Genomic DNA, 27446 nt, shown 5'->3' with positions numbered 1-27446 from the left:
CCTCTCACCTTGATGGCAGGCCAGTAGTAGGGCTGGTTGTCCCTCTATACACCCCTCTATCCTGCCTCTCACCTTGATGACAGGCCAGTAGTAGGGCTGGTTGTCCCTCTATACACCCCTCCATCCTGCCTCTCCTATCCTCTCACCTTGATGACAGGCCAGTAGTAGGGCTGGTTGTCCCTCTATACACCCCTCCATCCTGCCTCTCCTATCCTCTCACCTTGATGACAGGCCAGTAGTAGGGCTGGTTGTCCCTCTATACACCCCTCCATCCTGCCTCTCACCTTGACGACAGGCCAGTAGTAGGGCTGGTTGTCCCTCTATACACCCCTCTATCCTGCCTCTCACCTTGATGACAGGCCAGTAGTAGGGCTGGTTGTCCCTCTATACACCCCTCCATCCTGCCTCTCACCTTGACGACAGGCCAGTAGTAGGGCTGGTTGTCCCTCTATACACCCCTCCATCCTGCCTCTCACCTTGATGACAGGCCAGTAGTAGGGCTGGTTGAGCAGCTTGACGATCGCGGGAATGCCATAATGCATGCGCACGGCATTCTGGGCCACCTCGGCGTCGGAGTGGCGCGACGTCAGGTGACGCAGGGCGCACACAGCCGGCTCCGCCACGTCCTCCTTCTCTCCCGCCCTCACGACGGCGTGGATGAGCGCCTCGATGCCGTTGCCCTGGGTGACCATGGCCTTGTTGCGAGCGTTGTTGCAGGTGAGGTTGGAGAGGATGCCAGTGGAGCAGGTGAGCATGTTGACGTCGTCAGAGCTCAGGAGACCAACGAGAGTCTGAAGGAGACTGTCCAGACCCTCCTAGAGAGAGACAGAGAGTTTAGTTCATCTGTAGTATATTAGTGGTTCTTAAACACATGGCTGTTGCAATAAATAAGAACATTTAGAGTAAATGCAAGTGAGGTTAAAAGGTCAAAGGTTAGGACAAATGAGAGAAGCAGACAGCAGTGTGGAAACAGGCTCTAGGTTGGAAGGTAGGAGTTCTCACCTGTTTCGTGGCGGCGTCAGATAGGTTCCTCAGGGTCCACAGACAGTTCTGCATCAGACGCTGACTGGAGCCTGTCAGGTGCATCCCCAGAGCCTGCATCCCGCCTGACAGAGGGAAACAGAGACATCCTTCATAATCTCATAGCATTACAACTGAGGGGGAAAAAATACAATTTCTATTCATTAAAACCACAGTGTCGCTCTTTGCAAATCTAATACACTTACCAGCATCCACGATGGCAGGTTTGTTGCTGGGGCAGACAGAGAGAACTTTGAGCACGCGGCTGGTGGTCCACAGGAGCTTCTCATAGCTGTAGTTCCTCATGATGTGGACCAGGCCCTCCGGACCACTGTTAGCGAGGATGATCAGCTGAGAGAGGAATGATGGGAAAATGGAGTTTAAACAACATGAATCAAGCAATAGCATTTCTATGAGCAGCAAAGTGTGGACATTCACTTTTAGTCCAGCTCGTGACATGTTTGGATGTGCCCAATTCCTCGTTTTTCCAGTAGGGGTTTAGGCATTACATGGTTAACATCTTCAAAAGGGTGAAAACATTCCATGTATCACTCCTGTCCAAACATGCACTTACCCATTAAACCACAGGCAAGCGCACACAGGGCAGACATCCCTACCCGGCCACACCTGTCTCATATCCACACATGCTCATAAGCGTGCAGTCACAGAATTACTATGGCAGCCACACCCATGCCAACACAGGGCAATCATTCAAACACACTGTCATTCACCCCCACCCCCACACACCTTGCTCTCCTGGTTGCCGTAGGACAGCAGCTGCAGGCAGTCGGTGGTGATGGCCAGGAACTTGGGGTTGCTCTTCTTCAGCAGAGGCACCATTCGCTGCAGGCCGTCGGCCAGGCGCACCGCCATCTTGGCTCCCTCCTGGTGCAGTAGCAGGTTGTGGAGGGTGGTGATGGCATAGAACAGCACAGACTCCATGGGAGAACTGACAGAGGGAGAGAGTTACCGTAAGGATTTCCAGAGATGAACATAGTAAGACTCATAATGAACTGTCAAATGTTTTGTCAATAGAAGGCCACAAAATAAAAAAGGCCACAAAATAAGAGAGTTGCGAGAATGAGAGGAAGCACTCCCACACGCAGTCCCTCAGACCCCTACCTGAGCATGCGGACCAGGGCAGGGATGCCCCCGCACTTGAAGATGGAGAGCAGGCCCTCTCTCTGGTGGGACAGGTTGTGGAGGATGCTGGCTGTAGCCCGGGCTGTCTCCATGTCCCCGGTGTTCTGCATGGCCCGCACCACCGCCGCCACCATCTGGGGGGACGCCATCAGCGCCCGGCGAGACGCCTCCTTGCGGGTCAGCTGGTTGACGATCAGGGAGGCTTTGTTGACTACCACCTGGAAGACCGTAGGGGGGGGGGGGGTTTGGTTCATTTGAATGTAGGGAAAAATGCAGAGATATTGACTATTTGAGAAGTACAGAAATGTGAATGAATGACAGCCAGGTTGACTACCACCTGTGATTACTAGTGGTAAATAACATGAACGAATGAGTGATTGAACAAATCAATGTCTAAATGACAAGGGTGGATTGATGGCTAGATGCCGAGGGTAGATAAAAGAAACATACATAGCAGGGTTGTGCTCTTTTCAGAATTGAAAATGCCTCAAATTCCAATTCAACTGAAGTAGTAAACATGGTTCAGAATTGCAATTCAAATGATTTCAAGGAAATTTAAATTAAATAATGCCTCTTCTATTCTATAATGGTGTAGTCAAATGTACAGTTGAAGTCGGAAGTTTACACACACCTTAGCCAAATACATTTAAACTCCGTTGTTCACAATTCCTGACATTTAATCCTAGTAAAAATTCCCCGTCTTAGGTCAGTTAGGATCAACACTTTATTTTAAGAATGAAATGTCAGAATAATAGTAGAGAGAATGATTTATTTCAGCTTTTATTTCTTTCATCACATTCCCAGTGGGTTAGAAGGTTTCGTACACTCAATTAGTATTTGGTAGCATTGCCTTTAAATTGTTTAACTTGGGTCAAACGTTTTGGGTAGCCTTCCACAAGCTTCCTACAATAAGTTGGGTGAATTTTGGCCCATTCCTCCTGACAGAGCTGGTGTAACTGAGTCAGGTTTGTCAGCCTCCTTGCTCGCACACACTTTTTCAATTCTATTCACAGATTTTCTATAGGCTTGAGGTCAGGGCTTTGTGATAGCCACTCCAATACCTTGACTTTGTTGTCCTTAAGCCATTTTGCCACAACTTTGGAAGTATGCTTGGGGTCATTGTCCATTTGGAAGACCCATTTGTGACCAAGCTGTAACTTCCTGACAAATGTCTTGAGTTGTTGCTTCAATATATCCACATACTTTTCCTGCCTCATGATGCCATCTATTTGTGAAGTGCACCAGTCCCTCCTGCAGCAAAGCACCCCCACAACAGGATACTGCCACCCCCATACTTCACGGTGTTCTTTGGCTTGCAAGCGTCCCCCTTTTCCTCCAAACATAACTATGGTCATTATGGCCAAACAGTTCTATTTTTGTTTCATCAGACCAGAGGACACTTCTCCAAAAAGTACAATCTTTGTCCCCATGTGCAGTTGTGAACCATAGTCTGGCTTTTGATGGAGGTTTTGGAGCAGTGGCTTCTTCCTTGCTGAGCGGCCTTTTATGTCAATATAGGGCTAATTTTACTGTGGATATAGATTATTTTGTACCCGTTTCTTTTGCTGTTGTTCTGGGATTGATTTGCACTTTTCGCACCAAAGTACATCTCTAGGAGACAGAATGCATCTCCTTCCTGAGCGATATGACATCCACGTGCTCCCATGGTGTTTATACTTGCTTAGTACTACTGTTTGTACATATGAAAGTGATACCTCCAGGCTTTTGGAAATTGCTCCCAAGGTCTACAAAAACATTTCTGAGGTCTTGGCTTATTTTTGGGGATTTTCCCCATGATGTCAAGCAAAGAGGCACTGAGTTTGAAGGTAGGCCTTGAAATACATCCATTGGTCCACCTCCAATTGAGTCAAATTATGTCAATTAGCCTATTAGAAGCTCCTAAAGCCATGACATCATTTTCTGGAATTTTCCAAGCTGTTTAAAAGGCACAGTCAAAGACGCAAAGACAGACGTATCAAACAACCCGTACTGTACCTGGTCCTCGTCGTTGAGCAGCTTGGTGAGCTCGGGGATGGCGCGCGTGGCCAGCTCGGCGTCGTCCTGGTAGTTGATGAGGTGGACGATGGCCGTCTTGAGGAGCTGCGAGGGCTCGGCCAGCCGTTGGACGTTGGTCATCTGGGACAGGTCAGTCTGGGTGGACAGGATGGTCGTGCCCTCCATCACCGTCTCTGGGAACATGGCCGCCCGGACACGCTGGGCCCGGGTCAGGGCATACTGAGACTCCACTTCTACAGGGAGGGGGGAGGGGGGGGGGGGGGGGGGAATGCTGTGGTTTGTATTTTTAGATGTTGGGTTTGAATGATAGTTTAGTATTAAGCAGTAATAAGGTGTGTGTGTGTGTGTTTTAACTCCATGGTCCTAAGTGACACAGTGCATGTTTGTAGCAGGTTGTATTTTTAGATGTTTCTTTATGTCAATTTGAGCGCGTGTATTCAAAGCACTAAACTGCGCGCGTCTCACCAGCAGGGTTCTCTGAGACGACGGTGGTGGTGACGGTGCTGTACTGCTTGGTGCTGTACTCGGTCCCGTCGTCATCGGTCCTCACTGTGGTGGCTCCTGACTGGATCCCAGAGTCCCCGGCGTAGTAGGTCTGCTGCCACTCTTTCACCTTCACCCTCCCCTCATTGCCCACTACGGAGGGAAGGAGAGCAGAGAGGTTAGACTGGAAGTGCACTTTGAAGTTATATATTATCCATGTTCAACACACTTGTTAGTGCCCTCAGGGCGCGCCCACTACAGAGGGAAAGAGGGGAGATCTATGTGGTTATTATGGACTGCACTTAGAATAATAGCTGACACTCTTGTTAACGCACTAGGAGGGAGAGCAAAGAGGGGTTACTAGAGACAACACTGCACTTGGAAGTTACCTATTATGCATCTAACATGCTTGTTAATTGCACTAAGGGGAAGACATTGTGTTCAGTTGAACAAAGGAGAGGAAGGAATATGAGGGAGAGGAGGAATTAAGAGAAGAGGAAGGTGATAGCCAAGAAGAGGAAGAAAACAAAGGAAGAAATCTATTTTTTTTTTAAAAAGGTTGTGAAAGGGGGAGAACAATATAGCCAGATTATGAACCCACTCTGCATTTCCATGGTGGCCTCCTGGGCTCAAACCAACAACAATGGAGGAGAAGACCTGAAAGACAAAAAAAAGAGAGAACATTTAGATAAAATAATTATCTTCCACATTTTGCCGCAAATTACAATCATACCACTCAATTATTTTACAGTTTGCCGTCTTTATTCTTCTAACCTGTCTTTAAAAAAAAGAGGTAAATATTAATTAGGCCGTTAGTTAAAATACATTTTATTTCATACTCTCTCCCCCAGGTAAGAGTACAGATAGGTGAATGAATGCCCTCCCTCTGAACAGTGCCAGAAATGACAACACCGAATCAACAGCAAAGGCTGCTGGGATAGGAGCGGAGGGGGCAGAGAGACAGCTGCAGGACAGGAATGCCAACTGCTAAGCCCCCGCGGCCTTTAACCCCGGGCTGAGCCTCCGCCTATACATACGGCTGTGGGAGCTAGACACCTGCCTGCCTGCCGGCTGCCGACTGACAGTATCAGCTCCCAGAACCCGCTAGACGGGTTTCTCATGTGTGAGAAAGTAAGTAGTCATTCATACACACCCTATTCCTCCTAAGACAACACCTTTATGGTGAACACACTCACACAGTTCCTCCTCAAAACGCCACACCTCCTTCACCTGTAAATACAGGCCCAACGCTTAATGACCATTTATCACTGGCTGATTTAACCATTTCAAAACACTCCCACCTCAGTTCTTTTTCAATCCTTATCAAGTCATTTTTCCCAGCAGTACCTGTCTCTTATCTCCATTCTGCTCTCTCTCTCTCTCTCTCTCTCTCTCTCTCTCTCGTTGTGACCATCTATCATACACCTTGGCGCCGAAGAGGCGGATGCAGATTAATGCAGCCCTCCGCACCTCTCGGATTCAGAGGGGTTGGGTTAAATGCGGAAGACACAACTGACTAGGTATCCCCTGTTCCCCGTTCCCTCCTGAAGTATCGTCATACGGCTAAATTGCATTCCTTTTGCCGTGTTGGTTTGGACCCGATCTACTCTTCCCCACTTAACTGATCCCTCAGTTGGCCCAGCATGGTTTCTCACTCTGTTGCAGCCATGCTAGCTCTCCATTACCATTACATGGGGATATTTAACCAATGCTATCTAGCTGAATGTCTAGAATTAGAACAATAATTCTAAAAGTTTCTTACAATTAAATGCATTTTTTACTTTTTCTGTTTGGAGCCATTTTCCCAACGAGCAAAGGCCAAGTGAGAGTGAGTGTGTGTGTGTCTCTCTCACATTGCACACATTCCTAATTCTGATGGTCTTCAGACTCAAAATAACCTCTGGTGCAGGAGAGAGCTGGTTGGAGGATGACCCACATCCACTCCTCAATATAAAACACTCGGTTTCACTGTGAACAAAACGTCACGACTTCTACACTCAACCCACCGCTCACTCAACACATGATCAATGATGGCTCGCTCATTGCAGTTAAATGCGATGGGAGTGGCACGTGATGTTAGTGGCCACTCTACAATGTCACCAGTGTGTGGTTCAGATGTTTGCGGTGATGGGAGTTACTGTGACTGAAGGGATGGGATTCTTTGCTGGGCACAGACATTACTGACATGCTGTGTGTGTGTGTGTAAACTGGATAGGATTGTGGGAGAGTCCATGGGAGGCATGCATGACACAAGAGTCAGGCTGTTTAGAGCCATTCTCCCAAAGAGCAAAAGCCAAGTGTGTGAGAGTGTGTCAACGTGTTCACACGTTTCTGTTTACCCGCATCTCATTTTTCATATGCATGAATGTAGCAGCTTGAGACGTCACACAATTCCACACGAATGCCCATTCGTCCAAGATCAGCTAAGATGAACGATGCAGAAATCTTTTTAAGTCGATGTTGCACTGCTATTCCTTACTCATACGAGAGTGGGTATTCATTTGACGCTTTTAAACCGTTAGATTTACCTGCCTATTTCTAGACTCAGGCCGAAAATACATACAATATGAAATACTTCCTATGGGAGGCATGACAGAGAGTCGCCTACAGATTCACTTGATATTGCCGTCACCGGAAAAGCCTGACAAAATGTGTTTGTTTCCAAATATATGCAGCTATGGAAATGAGGTGGAGGGTTGGACTGACTACCGTACGGCAGGATGACAGGAATGAAGGAAAGCGGATCTACTTCCCACCTTGTAGTAGCTAGGAGAGAATGTGGCGAGCCGTGACAGCATGTTGTCCCCCGGGCGTGTTTGCACATGATGGGCGATGCACTAACATTCCTGGCTACCGCTGCCTGTCCTCGTATGCAACCCAGGCATCTCCAGGTACTGCATTTGCATACATGTGATTATGACCTAATACAGTAAACATCAACATGTATCTATGAGCGTTACTATGCAAAAGCATATTCATTTAATCTCATATAGGACTTTGTTTTAGACATCTAAATTGTCATCCCTCTGGAAATCACATTTAACTCATTGTAATTTAATGCCGCGCCAAAGTATTTTTTTTTGTACGTGCGAGAGAGTAGCACTACTGTACCAGCGTGCATAACAATCCTGGTCTGAAATTAGTCTGGAGCTGCTCTGTGGGTCTGTCAAGCCGTGAGCCTGTTACTGATGTGAGTGATCGTAGCACACCCTCCTGTGTTAGCCCCGGGGCTCAGAATGGGGGATGTGTGTGTGTGTGTTTACTGTTTCAATCTCTAGAACTGGAGAGTTGTCATGTGTTTCCCACAGAGACCAGGAGTGTAGTGGAGATGCCCGTATAATTGTGTATTTCTCACTAATGACCTTCCTGCGTTTTCCCCCCAGGGTTCAGAGAGAAATTAGATTGGTGTGTGTGTCTGTTATTCTAGACCGTCCACCCAGAGAGCCCTCATGCATACTTATCTCACTAGCATTTGGAACAACAGACTGGTGAGTCACAGGTAAGTCACCATGTTGCCATGGGAGTGTCAGTGTGTGTCTCACTCTAGGCCCTTAAGGAGGTACGTGTGCCCATCTGAGCTCCATTGAGAACAGTCAAGTCACAGCCCAGTCAGCAAGCTACCTGACCTATGGGGGTTCACAGTGAACGGGGCGTTGGCCAAGAGGCATTTCTGCCTGAGCTTGCAGCTACACGTTACAGCTACAAGCTTACTCATCATGGACACAGAACATGTCTCCCACCTCTCCTACTCCCCATTTCTCTCTCGCAATGTGTTAAAATAGAGGTGTGGCACGCATTTCTCCTTTTCCCAAGCTTGGGAGTGTCTTGTCTTTTCAACTGTACCAATTACCATTAGATGACATTGAAAAATAATGTCAAAATAGTAGGTATGCAGTCTATCCTGGTACCACATGCTTTATATATATATTATTTTGTGTGTGAATCTGTGGCAGTGTTCGTGCCGTCTGTTCTCCTGGGCAAGGCAGTGGGTTCAGACAATGAGTTCCGATTTAATTGTTGCGCTGTTGCGACACACCCCACATCGCCTTAGTAACAAAGACTTCAGTCACTCACACACTATACTGTTGACTATCTAGTCTATCAACTCTTCCTGGTTGTCCAATCAATCTTATTCTCACTTGCGTTTTTTTTTGTAACACTGCAAACAGCCTCGGCAGTTTTGACCCTGACTGTACCAGACTGTAGATGGCTATGGTGATACAGTTATGATAGAGAGAGAAGAACAGATAGGAGAGAAAGAGAGAGAGCGAGGGAGGCATGTTGAGTGTGTTCTGGGTGCTGGTAAAACAGCAACAGACCTAGAACTTGTGGCTCCTTCACCAAATCCCCCCCATTAGGAAATTAAAAGTACAGATTCCTTGAGCTGTGTTGACCACAAGTTAAAAGAGGTAGTAGTATTGCAATATGTCGTCTGCTGACAGAAAGACACTGTATATACCTGAACACTGTTGCATCGTGGGTAGTGACCAGGAACTGCTGTTGGATTGCATGGTGTGTACATCGGGGTGGACTTTGCTCCTCGGCCCTGCATTCTAAGTAGTGTGGTTAGGTTAATGACCGATGGACTCACTCCCTCACTTCCTCCTGTACCTTGATCCATTATTATTCAGCACTGTACTAGGAGCTATTCTTTCCTTTTCCAAACCCCTGCTCTGGCCACCCCCTAACCAACTGGCAGGTGTCTTCACTGACATTTTCAACATGTCCCTGATTGAGTCTGTAATTCCAACATGTTTCAAGCAGACCACCATAGTCCCTGTGCCCAAGAAGGTAACCTGCCTAAATGACTACAGACCCGTAGCACTCACGTCCGTAGCCATGAAGTGCTTTGAAAGGCTGTTAATGGCTCACATCAACACCATTAACCCAGAAACCATAGACTCACTCCAATTTGCATACCGCCCAAACAGATCCACAGATGATGCAATCTCTATTGCACTCCACACTGCCCTTTTCCACCTGGACAAAAGGAACACTTATGTGAGAATGCTATTCATTGACTACAGCTCAGCGTTCAACACCGTAGTGCCCTCAAAGCTCACCACTAAGCTAAGGATCCTGGGACTAAACAACTCCCTCTTCAACTTGATCCTGGACTTCCTAACGGGCCACCCCCAGGTGGTGAGGGTAGGTAGCAACACATCTGCCACACTGATCCTCAACACTGGCTCAACACTGGAGTCCCCCAGGGGTACGTGCTCAGTCCCCACCTGTACTCCCTGTTCACCTACGACTGCATGGCCAGGCACGACTCCAACGCCATCATTATGTTTGCAGACGACACAACAGTGGTAGGCCTGATCACCGACAAGGACGAGACAGCCTATAGGGAGGAGGTCAGAGACCTGGCCGGGTGGTGCCAGAATAACAACCTATCCCTCAATGTAACCAAGACTAAGGAGATGATTGTGTACTACAGGAAAAGGAGGCCCGAGCATCCCCCCATTCTCATCGACGGCACTGTAGTGGAGCAGGATGAGAGCTTCAAGTTCCTTGGTGTCCACATCACCAAACTAGAATGGTCCAAACACACCAAGACAGTCATGACAGTCTAATAAGATTTGACATGGGTCCAGAGATCCTCAAAAAAGGCTGGCAATACTAAAGTGCCTATTAGAACATCCAATAGTCAAAGGTATATGAAATACAAATGGTGTAGAAAGTAATAGTCGACGCGTCATAATTCCTATATTAACTACAATTTAAGACTTCTTAACTGGGAATATTGAACCACCAGCTTTCATATGTTCTCGTGTTCTGAGCAAGGAACTTAAACGTTAGCTTTTTTACATGGCACATATTGCACTTTTACTTTCTTCTCCAACACTGTGTTTTTGCATTATTTAAACCTAATTGAGCATGTTTCATTATTTATTTGAGACTAAATAGATTTTATTTATGTATTATATTAAGTTAAAATAAGTGTTCATTGAGTAGTTGTAATTGTCATTAAATTATATATACATATACACACACACGGCTAAAATTTGGAGAATTACAAATATACATTTTTTAAGTTTGCTGCTTCAGTGTCTTTAGATATTTTTGTCAGATGTTACAAAGGAATACTGAAGTATAATTACAAGCATTTCATAAGTGTCAAAGGCTTTTATTGACGATTACATGAAGTTGATGCAAAGACTCAATATTTGCAGTGTTGACCCTTCTTTTTCAAGACCTCTGCAATCCGTCATGGCATGCTGTCAATTAACTTCTGGGCCACATCCTGACTGATGGCAGCCCATTCTTGCATAATCAATGCTTGGAGTTTGTCAGGATTTGTGAGTTGTTTGTTTGTTCACCCGCCTCTTGAGGATTGACCACAAGTTCTCAATGGGAATAAGGTCTGGGGAGTTTCCTGGCCATGGACCCAAAATATGGGCCGCTTAGTTATCACTTTTGCCTTATGGGAAGGTGCTCCATCATGCTGGAAAAGGCATTGTTCGTCACCAAACTGTTCCTGGATGGTTGGGAGAAGTTACTCTCTGAGCATGTGTTGGTACCATTCTTTATTCATGGCTGTGTTCTTAGGCAAAATTGTGAGTGAGCCCACTCCCTTGGCTCTTTTCTAGATGCCCCAAACAATCGGAAAGGGGATTCAGAGAAAAATGATTTTACCCCAGTCCTCAGCAGTCCAATCCCTGTACCTTTTGCAGAATATCAGTCTGTTCCTGATGTTTTTTCCTGGAGAGAAGTGGCTTCTTTGCTGCCCTTCTAGACACCAGGCCATCCTCCAAAAGTCTTCACCTCACTGTGCGTGCAGATGCACTCACACCTGCCTGCTGCCATTCCTGAGCAAGCTCTGTACTGGTGGTGCCCCGATCCTGCAGCTGAATCAACTTTAGGAGACGGTCCTGGCGCTTGCTGGACTTTCTTGGGCGCCCTAAAGCCTTCTTCACAACAATTGAACCGCTCTCCTTGAAGTTCTTGATGATCCGATAAATGGTTGATTTAGGTGCAATCTTACTGGCAGCAATATCCTTGCCTGTGAAGCCCTTTTTGTGCAAAGCAATGATGATGGCACATATTTCCTTGCAGGTAACCATGTTTGACAGAGGAAGAACAATGATTCCAAGCACCACCCTCCTTTTGATGCTTCCAGCCTGTTATTCGAACTCAATCAGCATGACGGAGTGATCTCCTTGTCAACACGCACACCTGTGTTAACGAGAGAATCACTGACATGTCAGCTGGTCCTTTTGTGGCATGGCTGAAATGCAGTGGAAATGTTTTTTTGGGGGATTCAGGTAATTTGCATGACAAAGAGGGACTTTGCAATTAATTGCAATTCATCTGATCACTCTTCATAACATTCTGGAGTATATGCAAATTGCCATCATACAAACTGAGGCAGTAGACAGCAGAACATTTCTGTGTGTCATTCTCAACTTTTGGCCACGACTGTATATATTTTTTAAATGGTCCTCCAATAATTGGTATCGACGTTGAAAAATCATAATCGGTCGACCTCTAATCCTGACTGGTTGCATCACTGCCTTGTACGGCAATTGCTCGGCCTCCGACAGCAAGGCACGGCAGAGGGTAGTGTGTACGGCCCAGTACATCACTGGGGCTAAGCTGCCTGCCATCCAGGACCTCTACACCAGGCGGTGTCAGAGGAAGGCCCTAAAAATTGTCAAAGACCCCAGCCATAGACTGTTCTCTCTACTACCGCATGGCAAGCGGTAGTCTAGGACAAAAAGGCTTCTCAACAGCTTTTACCCCCAAGCCATAAGACCCCTGAACGGGTAATCAAATGGCTACCTGGGCTATTTGCATTGTGTGCTGCCCCCAACCCCTCTTTTATGCTGCTGCTACTCTCTGTTTATCATATATGCATAGTCACTATAACTATACATTCATGTATACATGTACATACTACCTCAATTGGCCCGACCAACCAGTGCTCCCGCACATTGGCTAACCGGGCTATCTGCATTGTGTCTCGCCACCCGTCAACCCCTCTTTACACTACATCTACTCTCTGTTCATCATATATGCATAGTCACTTTAACCATATCTACATGTACATACTACCTCAATCAGCCTGACTAACCGGTGTCTGTATGTAGCCTCGCTACTTTTATAGCCTCGCTACTTTTATAGCCTCGCTACTGTATATAGCCTGTCTTTTTACTGTTGTTTTTATTTCTTTACTTAACTATTATTCACCGAATACCTTTTTTGCACTATTGGTTAGAGCCTGTAAGTAAGCATTTCACTGTAAGGTCTACACCTGCTGTATTCAGCTCACGTGACAAATAAACGTTTGATTTGAACCCCACTATTGTTCTTCCTGAGCTACTGGGATAGTTTGGAGGATTCTGATCTTGGGTCAGTTTTGCATTCCCCCCACTAATGGTTAAGGTTAGGATTGGGGGAGGGGAATCTGACTCTAGAGCATTCTGGACTGATGGTCAGGCCTTCCAGGAAGCACAACACAATGAGGGCAGGAATGTCTGACTGTCAGAGAGCCCCCAGTAGACGAGAGTAAAAGAGAGAGATGAATGCGGTTTGGCGCCAATCGCTCGAATCCTGGTGGGACATTCCACACTAGCCCCATACATTTAGCCTCGTTCGACACACACTTTCCCACTGCGAACATCAACCAAAATAGTCCTGAGCTGAAAACGGCTGTTTCACCCTCTCGCTCTAACCATCTCATCCTGTACGGGCAAACAAACACCATCCTCTCCTCTCAGACAAACAGGTCTTAGCTATTGTCATACATCCAAACCATCCCTTCCTGACTAAACGGGCTCACACAGACCTTGTGTCAGTGGATGCTTAACTAGGTTCCACAGACGGTGTGAATACTGCTCATCTCCAGCCTCCACTCACAGGCATGTCAGACTGCGGAGTGTCCTCATAACCCTGGCAAGTTGTGGCACTGTGCAGTGTGTGTGTGTGTGTGTCTTTGGCTCCTATCTGGCAAAACACACCCATGCACTGGAGAGTATAAACCGTAACATTGCTACATTTAAATTGGAAGCTTTTATTTATTTTACCATTAACAGGTAAGTTGACTGAGAACACATTCTCATTTACAGCAACGTCTCTTTACAGCCCCATCCATTTATACCCCGACTTGAATCAAACCCTATCCATTCATACACCGACTTGAATCAAAAATGGCTATTAGCTTAAGCTTTGACACACTAAAAAAGAGATCCAGCGGACCTGGTTTACCAAGATAAGGTTGACTAAACCAGGCTAGCCTAAACTACACCCCAAAAGGAACGAAGAGGATAAATGATAGAGTGGAAGAACCCCAGATCTAAGGAGATAAAAAAAATGAGGCTTCAATCCGTTTCAAAAGCCTGATGGGGAAACAAAACAGTGGTGGAGGTGTGGCTAGAGGCATCATAGAACCTTCACAGTCTAAAACCATTGTGGGTCTCGAAAGCCATACATCTACATCTGAGAGCAGCGATACAACGTGCAGAATTGATTTCTGGTCTCGTAGACAGAGGTTTGTTTTTCTTGATCCTGGCCACATGTGCTGCTAAACCAGAGGTAGACTTGTTCCACAGACAGCCATAAGAGACAGAGGGATCAAGAGACAAAAGACAGCTGTGACGGAGTGTGTGTTGGGGGGGGGGGGGGGGGTACAGATCAAGCAGATTTAAGTCCCATTAACCACACATCTGTAAAGCTGCGTTCACTATCTGTGTATAAGGCGGACCTGCCTCCCCCCACCAATGCACACACATCAACACGTACACGCTGGGGGAACTGGGTTGGCGAGATTAAGATATTTTCCATCCAAACCTACTCCTGTTTCCCGGGATAAATAACTGAGAAACTGGTAAATCATTTCTAAGAACAGCATGATGTGAAACAGAACTGTTCATTTATAGTGTCATGTCTAAAATCGGTCTTCTCTACAGACTTTTCTGCATGATCAATCAACACTCAGGCCGGTGACAGACGGCGCATTTTATGGAGCGCAATTCACAATGCAGGTCTTCACTCTTGCGCAATACTCACTGGCCCTCCGCTGGCCTCTCCCCTTAACTCTTGTGGAGTCCCGGGAAAAGCTAGACTAGAATATATTATATTTGTGGACGAAGAGGGATGCAAGCGTGCTCTTGTTTGCTGAATGTTAAATGCAATGGCAATAGACTACAGCAGTTATTTATTCAGACCCATAGCCATTCAATCTCGGCGAAGAGAAGCGAAATCCCTCTGCATCTTATTCTCGTATGTCATTACAATGAAGGCCAACGAAACATTTTATTTAACTGATGTGAGCAAGGAAGAAATTAAGCCACGAGAGGTAATACCCATTACTCACGTCGTACAACATTAAGGGAAATATTATGAAAGGTAGGCTAATGAGCTGTAAGATAGGCCATAGGGGTGAGGATGGCGATGATTTAAAATACTCTTAAATGAGTTAGGGTTTCAGGTGATTTCAGAAAAGATGGACGGGGACTCTGCTGTCCTAGCTTCAGGGGGGTGGCTGGTTCTGCCATTGGGGTGCCAGGACAGAGACGAGCTTGGTCCTGCGGAGTCATAGCTGTTTGGCGTTGCTGAGAAATGCCGGGTTACCCAGGAGAAAAGTGATTTATTCTCGGGATGGAACATTTGTAAAAGACCCCCCCCCCCCCAAAACCTCCACATCCCTGCCAATTCTCTAAATAGATTTGCAGCCCTGCTGCTAAGAGGCCATGGTCAGTAAGTGCTCCCTAGACACAGTTCACACACAGCTGTGTGACCCATGTGTGCGTCTGGTAGGTGGTTTTGGTCCAGCTAGCCTGCTGAGAGAAAGCTTAAACCCCGTCAGGACCCGCTCACCACCACCTCTCCCTCCTATTCACACTCTCCCACTCACCCGTCACTTTGTCCACTGTGGGACTACTGGAAGAAATAGGGGTTAATTGGCCAACTGTGGAGTATAAAAACCGACACGGGAGGATGTGCAGCGGTGTGGAGCGTGATACTAATCGATCGACTGTGTGGGCTACAGGAAGTTGTGGTTATTCCACGGTCAGACCAGGCTATGACTCAGCAGCACCGGGGGTCTGGATGGTTGTTTCCCCAGTCAGAGGGATAGGCTCAACGACATTTGCTACACAGAGATAATTGGTTCCCGTGTAGATACAACCACATCAAAAACTAGGTTGGGACAATATCTAGTTACAGTTATCAGTCAAACCTGAAGGTGCAGGAAACTATCTGTGAATGTTCACTTAGAAGGTGAATGCTTCCCACTTGAGCGTAGGCTACACTCCATTTAAACCAACTTCAGTGGCCCTCAACCTAGAGCAAGACAACCTCTCCCTCAACTTGAGCAAGACAAAGGAGATGATCATGGATTACAGGAAAAGGAGGACCGAAAACACCCCCATTCACATTGATCAAGTTCCATCGTGTCCACATCACCAACAAACTATCATGGTCCAAACACACTAAGACAGCCGTGATGAGGACACAACACCGTTTCCCTCTCAGGAGACTGAAAAGATTTTGCATGGTGTCCCCACATCCTCAAAACGTTACACAGCTGCACCATTGAGAGCACCCTGTCCGGTTGCATCAGTGCCTGGTATAGCAGCTGTTTGGCATCCGACCATAAAGTGCTACAGAGGGTAGTGCGTATGGCCCAGTACATCACTGGGGCCAAGTTATATACAAGGCAGTGTCAGAGGAAGGCCCAAAAAATTGTCAAAGACTCCAGTCACCCATGTCATAGACTTCTCTCTGCTACAGCACGGCAAGCGGTACCAGAGCACCAAGTCTAGGTCCAAAAGGCTCCTTAACAGCTTCTACCCCCAAGCCATTAGACAAGATAAGAACAATCAAATGGCCACCCAAACTATTTGCATTGACACCACCCTCCCCCTTTTTGTTTTTACACTGCTGCTACTCGCTGATTATTATCTACACAGTCACTTTACCCCTACCTACATGTACAAATTACCTCGACTAACCTAGTTATTTTATCAAGTCAAAGCCTCATTGTTATTTTTTACTTTAGTTTATTTAGTAGATTTTTTTCTTAACCAACAACACAGTTAAGAAAATGGAGTTAAGGGTCTTGTAAGGAAGAATTTCACGGTAAGGTCAACATCTGCTGTATTCGGAGCATGTGACAAATCAAATTTGACTCGAGGTTAGAGTCCAGGTTGTGAGTTCGATCCCCGGCCGAGTGTTACCAAAGACTGCAAAAATGGGACCTGATGAGTGTCTGATTTGCAATGCTTGCTCTTCAACCGATTGCTGCCCGCACCCTCCCGCCCGACTAGCATCACTACTCTGGATGGTTCTGACTTAGAATATGTGGACAACTACAAATACCTAGATGTCTGGTTAGACTGTAAACTCTCCTTCCAGACTCACATTAAGCATCTCCAATCCAAAATTAAATATAGAATTGGCTTCCTATTTCACAACAAATCCTCCTTCACTCATCCTGCCAAACATACCCTCGTAAAACTGACTATCCTACCGATCCTTGACATTGGCGATGTAATTTACCAAAAATCCTCCAACACTCTACTCAGCAAACTGGATGTAGTCTATCACAGTGCCATCTGTTCTGTCACCAAAGCCCCATATACTACCCACCACTGCAAACTGTATGCTCTCGTTGGCTGGCCCTCGCTACATATTCGTCGCCAAACCACTGGATCCAGGTCATCTATAAGTCTTTGCTAGGTAAAGCACCGCCTTATCTCAGCTCACTGGTCATCCCCAAAGCCAACACCCCCTTTGGTCACCGTTCCTTCCAGTTCCCTGCTGCCAATGCCTGGAACGAATTGCATTTCTTTAAAAAATAAATAAAATAAAAAAGGCACTGAAGCTGGAGACAAATCTCCCTCTCTAAGCATCAGCTGTCAGAGCAGCGTACCGATCACTGTACACAGCCAATTTGTAAATAGCGCTCTATTGCCTTACCTCCCTAATCTTCTACATTTGCACACACACTGTACATAGATTTTTCTATTGTGTTATTGACTGTACGTTTGTTTGTAACTGTGTTGTTTTTGTCGCACTGCTTTGCTTCATCTTGGCCAGATAATCAACTCATAGGCTCCTGTCCTACGAGCTGTTCCTGCTGCTTCTTACAGTCCATTTATCAGTCCACCGATAACAGCCAGTTGATGGAACTCCCCTCTCGGCTCCACTAGCATACCAAACCCCCACTACAGTCAGGCACATTGAAAGGCTTAAGTACACAAAGCAGGGCCCTGCTGGCAGGATCGCATGTGAAACAGAGCGCAAGCACACATTCTCCAACTTGAAAGAGGGGACGATATCGGATTCTATGAACATCCCGCGTGTCAAAGACATTTTACGTCTGTTTATAATATGCTTTCAAGAGTCAAAGCATGAAGCCTCTCGGACTTTCAAATTGAGGATTAGGGCCTAGTCTTGAGTTTTAGAGTTTGGCTTACTGGACTTGACGAAATGATTCATTACCACCCTAGCTAAATGCAGTGACAGCATTAGAAAACAGCGGACAGTCCCAAGACTGTAACAGCATGGTTTTACATTACAGCAGCTACATGGTGTCATTAGCAGTGATTCATCGGGAGAAATGCAATGCCTTAGCTAATGTTATTGTGTTAATTGACATAGCCTGGAAAACAGCTAGCAGTCAACTGACAAATAAAAAGAAACGATGACTTGCAAGTCATTCAACAAGTCAATGTAGGTTCTATTTGACCGTGTAACAGAATAATGTCTAACCAGTAGCTGATTAAATGATCATTCTAATTAGGCTTCGATGAGTAGATGTGTCGAAAGTGTATCACACCAGACCAGAGGGCATACAGTTGTCGCAGACTGGGACGAGCTAATTGGGTAATTCATGTTTACCCCCTGTATGCTCCTCGCACTAGGAATTATAGGCGGTCAGTGTTGTCTCCGAGGTGTGGAAGTGCAGAGTTGGATCAGATTACACAGAGAAGGGAAGCAGGGAAGGAAGAAAGTGTGTAGCGGTAGAACTAGGCCTCCGTGTCTGCGTGGCTTCTCTGATGTAACAACGACAGTGTGTTTCCCCCGTCTCCATTGTTATAGAGCCCTCAAACTCAACTCTGGACCCGAAGCCAGTTCCACTGCCCCCCCCCCCCCCCCCCCCCCCTCCATTGTTCCCCTCTAACCAAGGACCGATTTAGACCTGGGACACCAGGTGTGCGCAATTAATTATCAGGTAGAACGGAGAACCAGCAGGCTCCGGCTCTTGTAGGGAGTAACGGGAGGCTGTGTTGTCACTGCAAGGAAGGACGATGCTGCAGGAACTCTGATGTAACATGCTGGGCTACTGTCCACAATTACTCTGTATGGAGGAAGAATGGACAAGGAGGCTTGTGTCACAATATCTAGGGTGAATGGGAGGACGTCAATGGGAGTGAATGGGAGGACGTCAATGGGAGTGAATGGGAGGACGTCAATGGGAGTGAATGGGAGGACGTCAATGGGAGTGAATGGGAGGACGTCAATGGGAGTGAATGGGAGGACGTCAATGGGAGTGAATGGGAGGACGTCAATGGGAGTGAATGGGAGGACGTCAATGGGAGTGAATGGGAGGACGTCAATGGGAGTGAATGGAAATAAGTATTTTTATAGTGAACTGTTTGTCAGTGCTTGAGGGGACTATACAAGAGTTTTGCACAGAGCAACTAGTGGATGTGGTCTGTCATGGTCTGGACAGCGAGGTTCGCTTGGTCTAAAGCCCTCCTTTAGGGTTAGTGGGGAGGCTTCGCCTGCTGCAGCATGGATACTGGATATATGCATGGCTGTACTGGTGAGCATTGAGGCGATACGACAGATGATGAATATTTCAGAAAGATCAGAGGCGCGAGGGGAGGCTAGGGAGAGCGGGGAGGATTCAATTTGAGGGGACGCTAAAGAATACCCCCCCCCCAGAAGAAGTTAGTCTGACTAAGCCTGTACCAGACATCTTTGGAGGGGAAGCTGGAGTAGTTGCATTTACCTGCAGTGTTTAGGCTTCCACTTTAAAAAAAAAAATGATTTGTGTAAACCGTGACCAACACAAAAGACGACAGGGGACTGAAGCACGGAGGGAAGAATTACAAATAACGTTTTTCTTTCTTTCCTTGGTGTAGTGAGGTTATTGTGAGGCGTTGCTTCCATAAAGGTCACCTACACGCCACACGTCAATCATCGAAACAGACACTTCATATCTGTGTGTGAATTATAGTCACTCCTCTAGAGGCTGATGATTCTCTTCTCTGATACGGCGTTCCCCGTCGCTAGCGTTGCTTTTCCACCGCACCCGCACTTCCTCCCTTCTCCTCTCCCTGCTCATTGGAGTGCAATTAAACGGATGAGTAGGAAGTGGGAGATGAGAGAGCAGGGTGAAGAGGGACACCACGGCAATGACGAGGAGTAATCATCCAAGTCGACTTACTGAGAAGCACTGCCGAGTGTAGGCTAAACGAACCAGCCCAACTGTAAAACCTGTGTTTAAGTCACCCATGGATTCAGGAATCCAGTCCACTCCAGTCCCTCCCTTCTTGTGAAACTGTGTCAGGAATGAAAAAAGAAAAAAAAGATCAAAAGGTAATATATTCATAAAAGAAACAGACAGTAATGGATGCAGCTATTTCCAGCATGCCGTCAGCAGATGTGGCCTGGTGGTTTATGAAGAGCTGTCTGATAGGAGCCGACTTGAAAATAATACAGTTGGCAGAGTAGTACCAGACTTCCAGAGCACCAAGTGATGGGGAGAAATGGTTATTAGGCCTCCCCGGGGAAAAAAAATGTATTGAGTGAATAACTCATATTCATGATAGTAATAGGAGCACAGCTGTGTTGGTCGCCTTGGCGATGCCAGCTTGGATGGGGTCTTTCATATCGTGCCACCTCTGCCACTCCATTGATGACTGGGTTCCAAGATGCTTTGGGCCTCTCTTGCGTGCTTAAATCATAGCATTCTCCAAGTTAGAGGGCTCAGGCGTCAGACCTACCTGCTGTTTTTCAGGTAGGTCTTCATATCTTCTGGTCCGCCCTTGTGTAAATGTCCTTGACATTTGCAACAGCCGTCCAATACGGAAGTCACCTTAGTCTGGGGATAACATATCAAAAGATAGTGATTTTTGTCTTTGTTCTATGCCAATCTTTTTTAAATTGGTGGCAAAGGGGAGGGTAGAAGTCAGAGTAAATCTGCTTTGGGTTGATAACAGCATTGTCTGGGAACATATCTTAAGCCCCTGTCCGGTTGATTTAACCCTTCGGAGATTAGGCCGCTATCGCCCCACCTCCTCTTTAACCCCAGATAGAAGACGAGTCCATATCATGGCTGACCAGAAAAATAATCCCAATCTTCCACCCCCATATGTAGCCTACACATGCATGCAAACACGCTCAACCTGGATACACACATTGGCACCGAGGCCTGGTCCCACGCGTGGTCCGATTAGGTTCTGCGGCGTAACAGAGCTGTCTGTGGTGCTCAGGCGCCACCGGGGAGGGAGGGCATGGGGTGAGGAGAGAGACTGAAGTCAAGAAGAGGGAGGAGAATTAGGCAGGAAAGGGTCACATTTGAGAAGTGTCAAACGTGGAACCCAGTTAGAGACGCATGGAACAAGACAGCATGATGGGGGGAAAAAGATAAGGAAAAGAAAGACGAGGACAGTATTGTTGGACAATATCAAGGAATTAAGTAAGGGGGAGGATTAGCGCCATTATGACCCCAGCTGTAGCTGAAAATCTCAGCCTAACACCCCCCCCCCCCCCCACCACACACACACACACCAGATTCGGGACGCTGTTGAATGCCCCAAATAATTTATTGTTTTGATGCCATTGTCCTTGGTTGTTTCTGGTCATTGGAATGGCATGATCATGACTGGTGTGAGAGGAGGGAGCTCTCCATTTTGACAGACATCTGCCCAGCTCTAATGCCAGGCTGTGCCATGTCAAATATGACTTGGACAATTATTAAAAGTTGGTCTTGGGTGTCTTTGAAAAGACTAAACCGCGTAAGATGAGCGAACGAGATAATGTTATTTCGGGTTGCATGTTGAAAGTGGATTTACTTGTGAAATAAAATGAGAGGATCTGTGCTCTGTTATCGCAGTGGCATAGAGTGGGGTAGTAAAGCTAGTGTAACTAATGGCATATGGTTCCCTTTGGACAAGGATGAAGTATGCGGCAACAGAGGTTCACTGGTATGGATAATGTCGTCAGCCTGAACACCTGGTTTGTGTCCAATGGGCCTTGATCAAAAGTAGTAGTGCACTATATAGGGAATAGGGTGCCAATTGGGACAAGACCTGGACATTACTGGCACTGGTTCCCTTCTGGATCTGAACTTTGCTAAAAGAGAATGTATTGTAGGTGTGAAGGTCTTGTAAGGACATTTTGGTATCAATGCCTCATTGTTGATCAGTATTATTCATCCTAACCCATGATGCATGTATGAACCATGCAGGCACTCATCATGTCATGCCCCACCCCCAACTCACTGGGGTAGTCAAAGCCCCCAGCAGAACCCTTGAATAGAGATTACATACTAGGGGCTCCCGAGTGGCGCAAGAGGTGCCACTACAGTCCCTGGTTCAAATCCAAGCCGTATCACACCCGGCCGTGATTGGGAGTCCAATAGGGCGGCGCACAATTGGCCCAGCGTCGTCCGGGTTTGGCCGTCATTGTAAATAAGAATTTGTTGTATATCCTTCTGTAGGACATAGTTTTGGCCCCGACTAGGGGGGCAGTGGATTTGACAATGGATGAGGGGTAGACAAACTTCGATCGTCTCTCACTCTCTGCTGTGTACTGTCACACCACGAATGACTTTCAGCTCTATTCTACTGAAGGACAAAGGAAACCGCACACTGCTCTTGTTAGTATCACTGATCTTTAATAAACTTTATTCTATTGAAATTTGCATGATGTTAAGTTTATCAATAATAGTTTGTCAAAAAAAAATGGGGGGCACATCTATTTGGCAGGAACAGCGTTTGACAAACCTTGTAGCGGCAAACTAAAAACATTTGCTCTTAAACAGGCAGGAAGGAGTAAACGGTTTCTGTTGCATAACGTTTTGTAACAGGAAAAGTTTTGCAACGGTATCGGCGTAATGAATACACCCACGATAACTAAATGTCCGACTTTAACGACGTTTGGGTGGCGACTAGACACTTGACAATAGGAAAGGAACATTACGCTATTCTGCCATCAAGTTCAGAGACAAATACAAAAATTAACGGAGACAGAATGTCAAAGACAGGCTACATTGTATCCAGACCGGGAAGAACATTTACTGAACGCTGGAGAATCGTGTTTCCAGTTTAGAGACAAGCGCAACACAGGAATGGAGAAACTGTGACTATCCTATCTCACTCGACTCACTTGACACGAATTTACTCTCTCTCCGAAGACTGTCAATACACGGGAATGTGACAATAAATACAGATCTTTCTTACCTGTCAAAATACAATAAATTGTTTCGAATATTCCAAAGTCTACGCAGGTCCACAAACAGACTTTACCAACGATATACTTTGTCCTCTCTGCCTCACCTCAACTGCGGTAGGATGATACTCAGAACAATGAGTAAAAAGCCTAACACCAGCGACTCCGCCTCTCTTACCATAGTGTCGTCGACCCGACCCCACCCTTCACTTCTCCACAATTTGGAATGTAAACGCAATTGGCCAGAACAAAACAAATGTGGCGTTACTTGGGTCTATACAGTAATATGAATATTAATGTTGTTTCCCAAACGTATTTTTGGTCAACTACATTACTAAAACATTGTTGTTTTGTTTTCGAATTTACAATGAAGGATAAAATGTTAGTGGTTAGCATGGCCTGCTCACACACAGGGCATTAGTCTACCTGTGTGAGAAAGTAGCCTACAGAACGGCCACACCTTGGACTACGTCATGAAACTTGCCTAGACAGAAAGGTGAGTCACATGGGTAGACTAGCTTTTATGTCGCGAAGTGGTGGCATAAAATCGTATCACATTTTTATAGAGAAGACAGCCCACAGCGGTGGAAAAAGTAAAGACACCTTAATAGAAAAATACTCAAGTAAAAGTGAAAGTCATACAGTTAAATCACTACTTGAGTAAAGTCTAAAAGTATTTGGTTTTAGATATAGATACTACTATTAATAATGTAAAATGTGTTATATTAAGCAAACCAGACGCCACCACGGATAGCCTGTGCACACTCCAACACTCAGACGTCATTTACAAACAAAGCATGTGTGTGTAGTGAGTCCGTCAGATCAGAGGCAGTAGGGATGACAAGGGAGGTTCCCTTGATAAGTGCATGAATTTGACAATTTCCCTGTCCTGCTATGTATTTAAAAATGTAACTAGTACTTTTGGGTGTCAGGGAAAATGTATGGAGTAAAAAGTACATTATTTTCTTTAAGAATGTAATGAAGTCATAGTAAAAGTTGTCAGAAATATAAATAGTGAAGTAAAGTACAAATGCCCCAAAAAGCTACTTAAGCAGTACTTTAAAGTATTTTACTTAAGTACTTTACACCACTGCGCACAAATACACTCCACAAATGTCTGTGACTTTCACCATGGAGACAGCCCACACAAATACACTCATACAAACCACAAACATCTGTGACATTCACTATGGATTTAATGTAACCAGGCACTTTTGCTTTGTTTTTATTGTCAGCTTTTTCAGCTTTTTTTCCAGAGGAAAATCACACAGACTTCATCCAAGACAGTGAGGATGGGGTGTTGTTGCCGCTAGACACCCATCTAAGGTCATGAGATAGGGAGAAGGAGAAAGTGCAAGAGACCAGATAAATCTGGATCCATAATTTTAACTCACATTCGCGCTCTCTTTTGTCTTTTTGAGAGAAAAAAAACTTCCTCAGTGGGCACGGAGAGAGTTTAGTAAGTTGTGGATGACTATTCAAAGTGACATCCTGCATGGTGTTAGGAGTCTCGAAAGGATGGAGTATTCGGTTGTGTGAGGAAAGTGACAGAGAGAAAGTGAGCATGTGGAAGGTGTTTCTCTCTCCCATGCTGTATGACAGACTGAAATAGGTCAGTCCATGTCCTGCCTCGGGGTGTATTGTTGTCAGGCTAGCAGCTAGCTGTCCATTGTCACAGCCATATTCTATACCCCTAGCCTGGATGAGACAGGGGCCAGGGCCGGTGGCACGGCATATTGGGTCAGTGCTGCTGATTATATAGGCCATGCGTCTGGGTGTAAAAGCATGTGTGTGGTTGACAGACGAATGTCTGAAAGCATTAGGGCTAATTGACACTTCTCCTCACAAGCTTATTTACTTTGTGTCTGTGTTGCCTAGCCTACTCTTAGTAAATTGCCGTTTGTGAGTGATCCTATTAGAACCTAACATGTAAACCTATTAGGAAGAATGCATCGACAACTTTCTGGTCAGGGAACCTGCAATTTCTCCCAAAGTTGAGATCTGGTTTGACCGGTCCATTCGTGAATCAAAACTTAGACTTTGGCTCAAGAGATCACATGATTGTTCATATCACAAGAACTCACTTTAAATTCATTCTGATGCTGTGTAACATGATTACAATTGTGTATTACAATAATAAAATGCCATTCATTTGTTTCAAATCAGTTCTATATCATTAACTCTGCTAAGCTTTCTTTACAGATTACTGGATATTGTGGATAAGTGGCCGTAGGATTTTCAGTGAGATGAATGGTCCTATTGTTTAAACACTGCATGCCTTGTCCTTGAATATTAGCCAGGAGGAATTAAAGTGTGGGGTTCATGTGGGTTTCTGACTCTGTCTTGCCACCTGTTTTGGGGCCTTCAAAGACGGGTATTGACTCTTTGTTAAAATGCGACCATTGAGGTAGAGTTTCAAAAGATTTTCTCCAGAATCAAAAACAGAACATCCATTTGGTTTTCTTGTATGGGCAAGCATAACACACCCTGTTCCTGTGTCCTTTCTCTCTCTCTCTCTCTCTCTCTCTCTCTCTCTTGCGTTCACACACACACCACAGATGTATTCATTGGCTTGTAGTAGGGCTTGTAACTGCTCTGAACTTTCTACACAGGGGGTCATCTGAACATTCTGATGACTGCATTTGGGTGCCAGTGACCAATCAGCCCTCTCTGACCTCAAAGCAAATGGACCAATGAATCTCAGTGTATATGACTGAGTCAGTCTTTCACTCCAAGGTCATGGCTGGCTGATATGATGTCCTGCCTCACAATACTCCACTGTCTCTGCTTTTACACCCGACAGGAAATGGCCCCATTGTCCTTGGGAGAGGATGAGGCCGCCAGTCCAGGACCGGACCAGCCCCATCGGCTCACTGGCTGGATTGATGGAGAGTGTTGTAAATTATTAATGGCTGTTTCCCTTATGTGAGACACTGTAGTCTTGTGTTTAATGTGGAAGAATGGACAGTGGGAAGCAATATAGGATCTCACCCCACAAGACAGAATTAGACTACTCTGCTACATTAAAACATGTTCAAGTGATTATAGTGTTAAGAGGTTCAAGTACCAATGATTTTTTTGGTGGATTAATATGGATAATAATATTGTCTATAAATCGGATTGTTTAACATGCAACAGCTATGACAGAGTACGTGTGATAAATCTATAATGTCCTTTGTAACTCAGTTGGTAGAGCATGTTGCTTGTAAAGCCAGGGCAGTGGGTTTGATCCCAGTGCCAACAATATGTAAAATGTATGCATGCATGACTGTTGCTTTGGATAAAAGCATCTGCTAAATGGCATATTATACACTGCTCAAAAAAATAAAGGGAACACTAAAATAACTCATCCTAGATCTGAATGAATGAAATCTTTTTATTAAATACTTTTTTCTTTACATAGTTGAATGTGCTTACAACAAAATCACTCAAAAATTATCAATGGAAATCAAATTTATCAACCCATGGAGGTCTGGATTTGGAGTCGCACTCAAAATTAAAGTGGAAAACCACACTACAGGCTGATCCAACTTTGATGTAATGTCCTTAAAACAAGTCAAAATGAGACTCAGTAGTGTGTGTGGCCTCCACGTGCCTGTATGACCTCCCTACAACGCCTGGGCATGCTGCTGATGAGGTGGCGGATGGTCTCCTGAGGGATCTCCTACCAGACCTGGACTAAAGCATTCGCCAACTCCTGGACAGTGGATGGAGCGAGACATGATGTCCCAGATGTGCTCAATTGGATTCAGGTCTGGGGAGCGGGCGGGCCAGTCCATAGCATCAATGCCTTCCTCTTGCAGGAACTTCTGACACACTCCAGCCACATGAGGTCTAGCATTGTCTTGCATTAGGAGGAACCCAGGGCCAACCGCACCAGCATATGGTCTCACAAGGGGTCTGAGGATACCGGTACCAAATGGCAGTCAGGCTACCTCTGGCGAGCACATGGAGGGCTGTGCGGCCCCACCAAAGAAATGCCACCCCACACCATGACTGACCCACCACCAAACTGGTCATGCTGGAGGATGTTGCAGGCAGCAGAACGTTCTCCATGGCGTCTCCAGACTGTCACGTCTGTCACATGTGCTCAGTGTGAACCTGCTTTCATCTGTGAAGAGCACAGGGCGCCAGTGGCAAATTTGCCAATCTTGGTGTTCTCTGGCAAATGCCAAACGTCCTGCACGGTGTTGGGCTGTAAGCACAACCCCCACCTGTGGACGTCAGGCCCTCATACCACCCTCATGGAGTCTGTTTCTGACCGTTTGAGCAGACACATGCACATTTGTGGCCTGCTGGAGGTAATTTTGCAGGGCTCTGGCAGTGCTCCTCCTGCTTCTCCTTGCACAAAGGCGGAGGTAGCGGTCCTGCTG

The 27446-nt window shown here is 45.9% G+C and overlaps 1 protein-coding gene and 1 long non-coding RNA gene across 7 annotated transcripts in view; one reads left to right on the top strand and one right to left on the bottom strand.

The window, feature by feature from the left end:
• LOC109865755 (junction plakoglobin-like) overlaps positions 1–27446 on the bottom strand; it is a 45346-nt gene that overhangs the window by 4649 nt on the left and 13251 nt on the right. The window contains exons 1-9 of one of the 6 annotated variants that reach the window (XM_031799801.1): positions 23252–23269; positions 5264–5319; positions 4645–4815; positions 4159–4412; positions 2143–2381; positions 1768–1969; positions 1227–1371; positions 1003–1106; positions 477–815 (exon numbers count right to left, since the gene is read on the bottom strand). In XM_031799801.1, coding sequence (XP_031655661.1) covers positions 477–815; positions 1003–1106; positions 1227–1371; positions 1768–1969; positions 2143–2381; positions 4159–4412; positions 4645–4815; positions 5264–5276 — 1467 coding nt within the window. In that variant the 5' untranslated portion in view covers positions 5277–5319; positions 23252–23269. Of the gene's footprint in view, positions 1–476; positions 816–1002; positions 1107–1226; positions 1372–1767; positions 1970–2142; positions 2382–4158; positions 4413–4644; positions 4816–5263; positions 5320–20624; positions 20643–23084; positions 23270–27446 lie in introns of those variants that run through there. The other 5 variants (XM_031799797.1, XM_031799798.1, XM_031799802.1 and 2 more) reach the window with 5 other exon arrangements.
• LOC116355510 (uncharacterized) lies at positions 7010–26408 on the top strand. The gene is made up of 3 exons (XR_004204538.1): positions 7010–7151; positions 7338–7553; positions 25877–26408. It is a non-coding gene; the product is annotated as an uncharacterized LOC116355510 (long non-coding RNA).

The sequence above is a fragment of the Oncorhynchus kisutch genome, linkage group LG20 (genome assembly GCF_002021735.2).
Source record: "Oncorhynchus kisutch isolate 150728-3 linkage group LG20, Okis_V2, whole genome shotgun sequence".
Classification (NCBI taxonomy): Eukaryota; Metazoa; Chordata; class Actinopteri; order Salmoniformes; family Salmonidae; genus Oncorhynchus; species Oncorhynchus kisutch.
The sequence above is the reverse complement of the archived record's forward strand: the minus strand, read 5'-3'. Positions and strand labels throughout refer to the sequence as shown.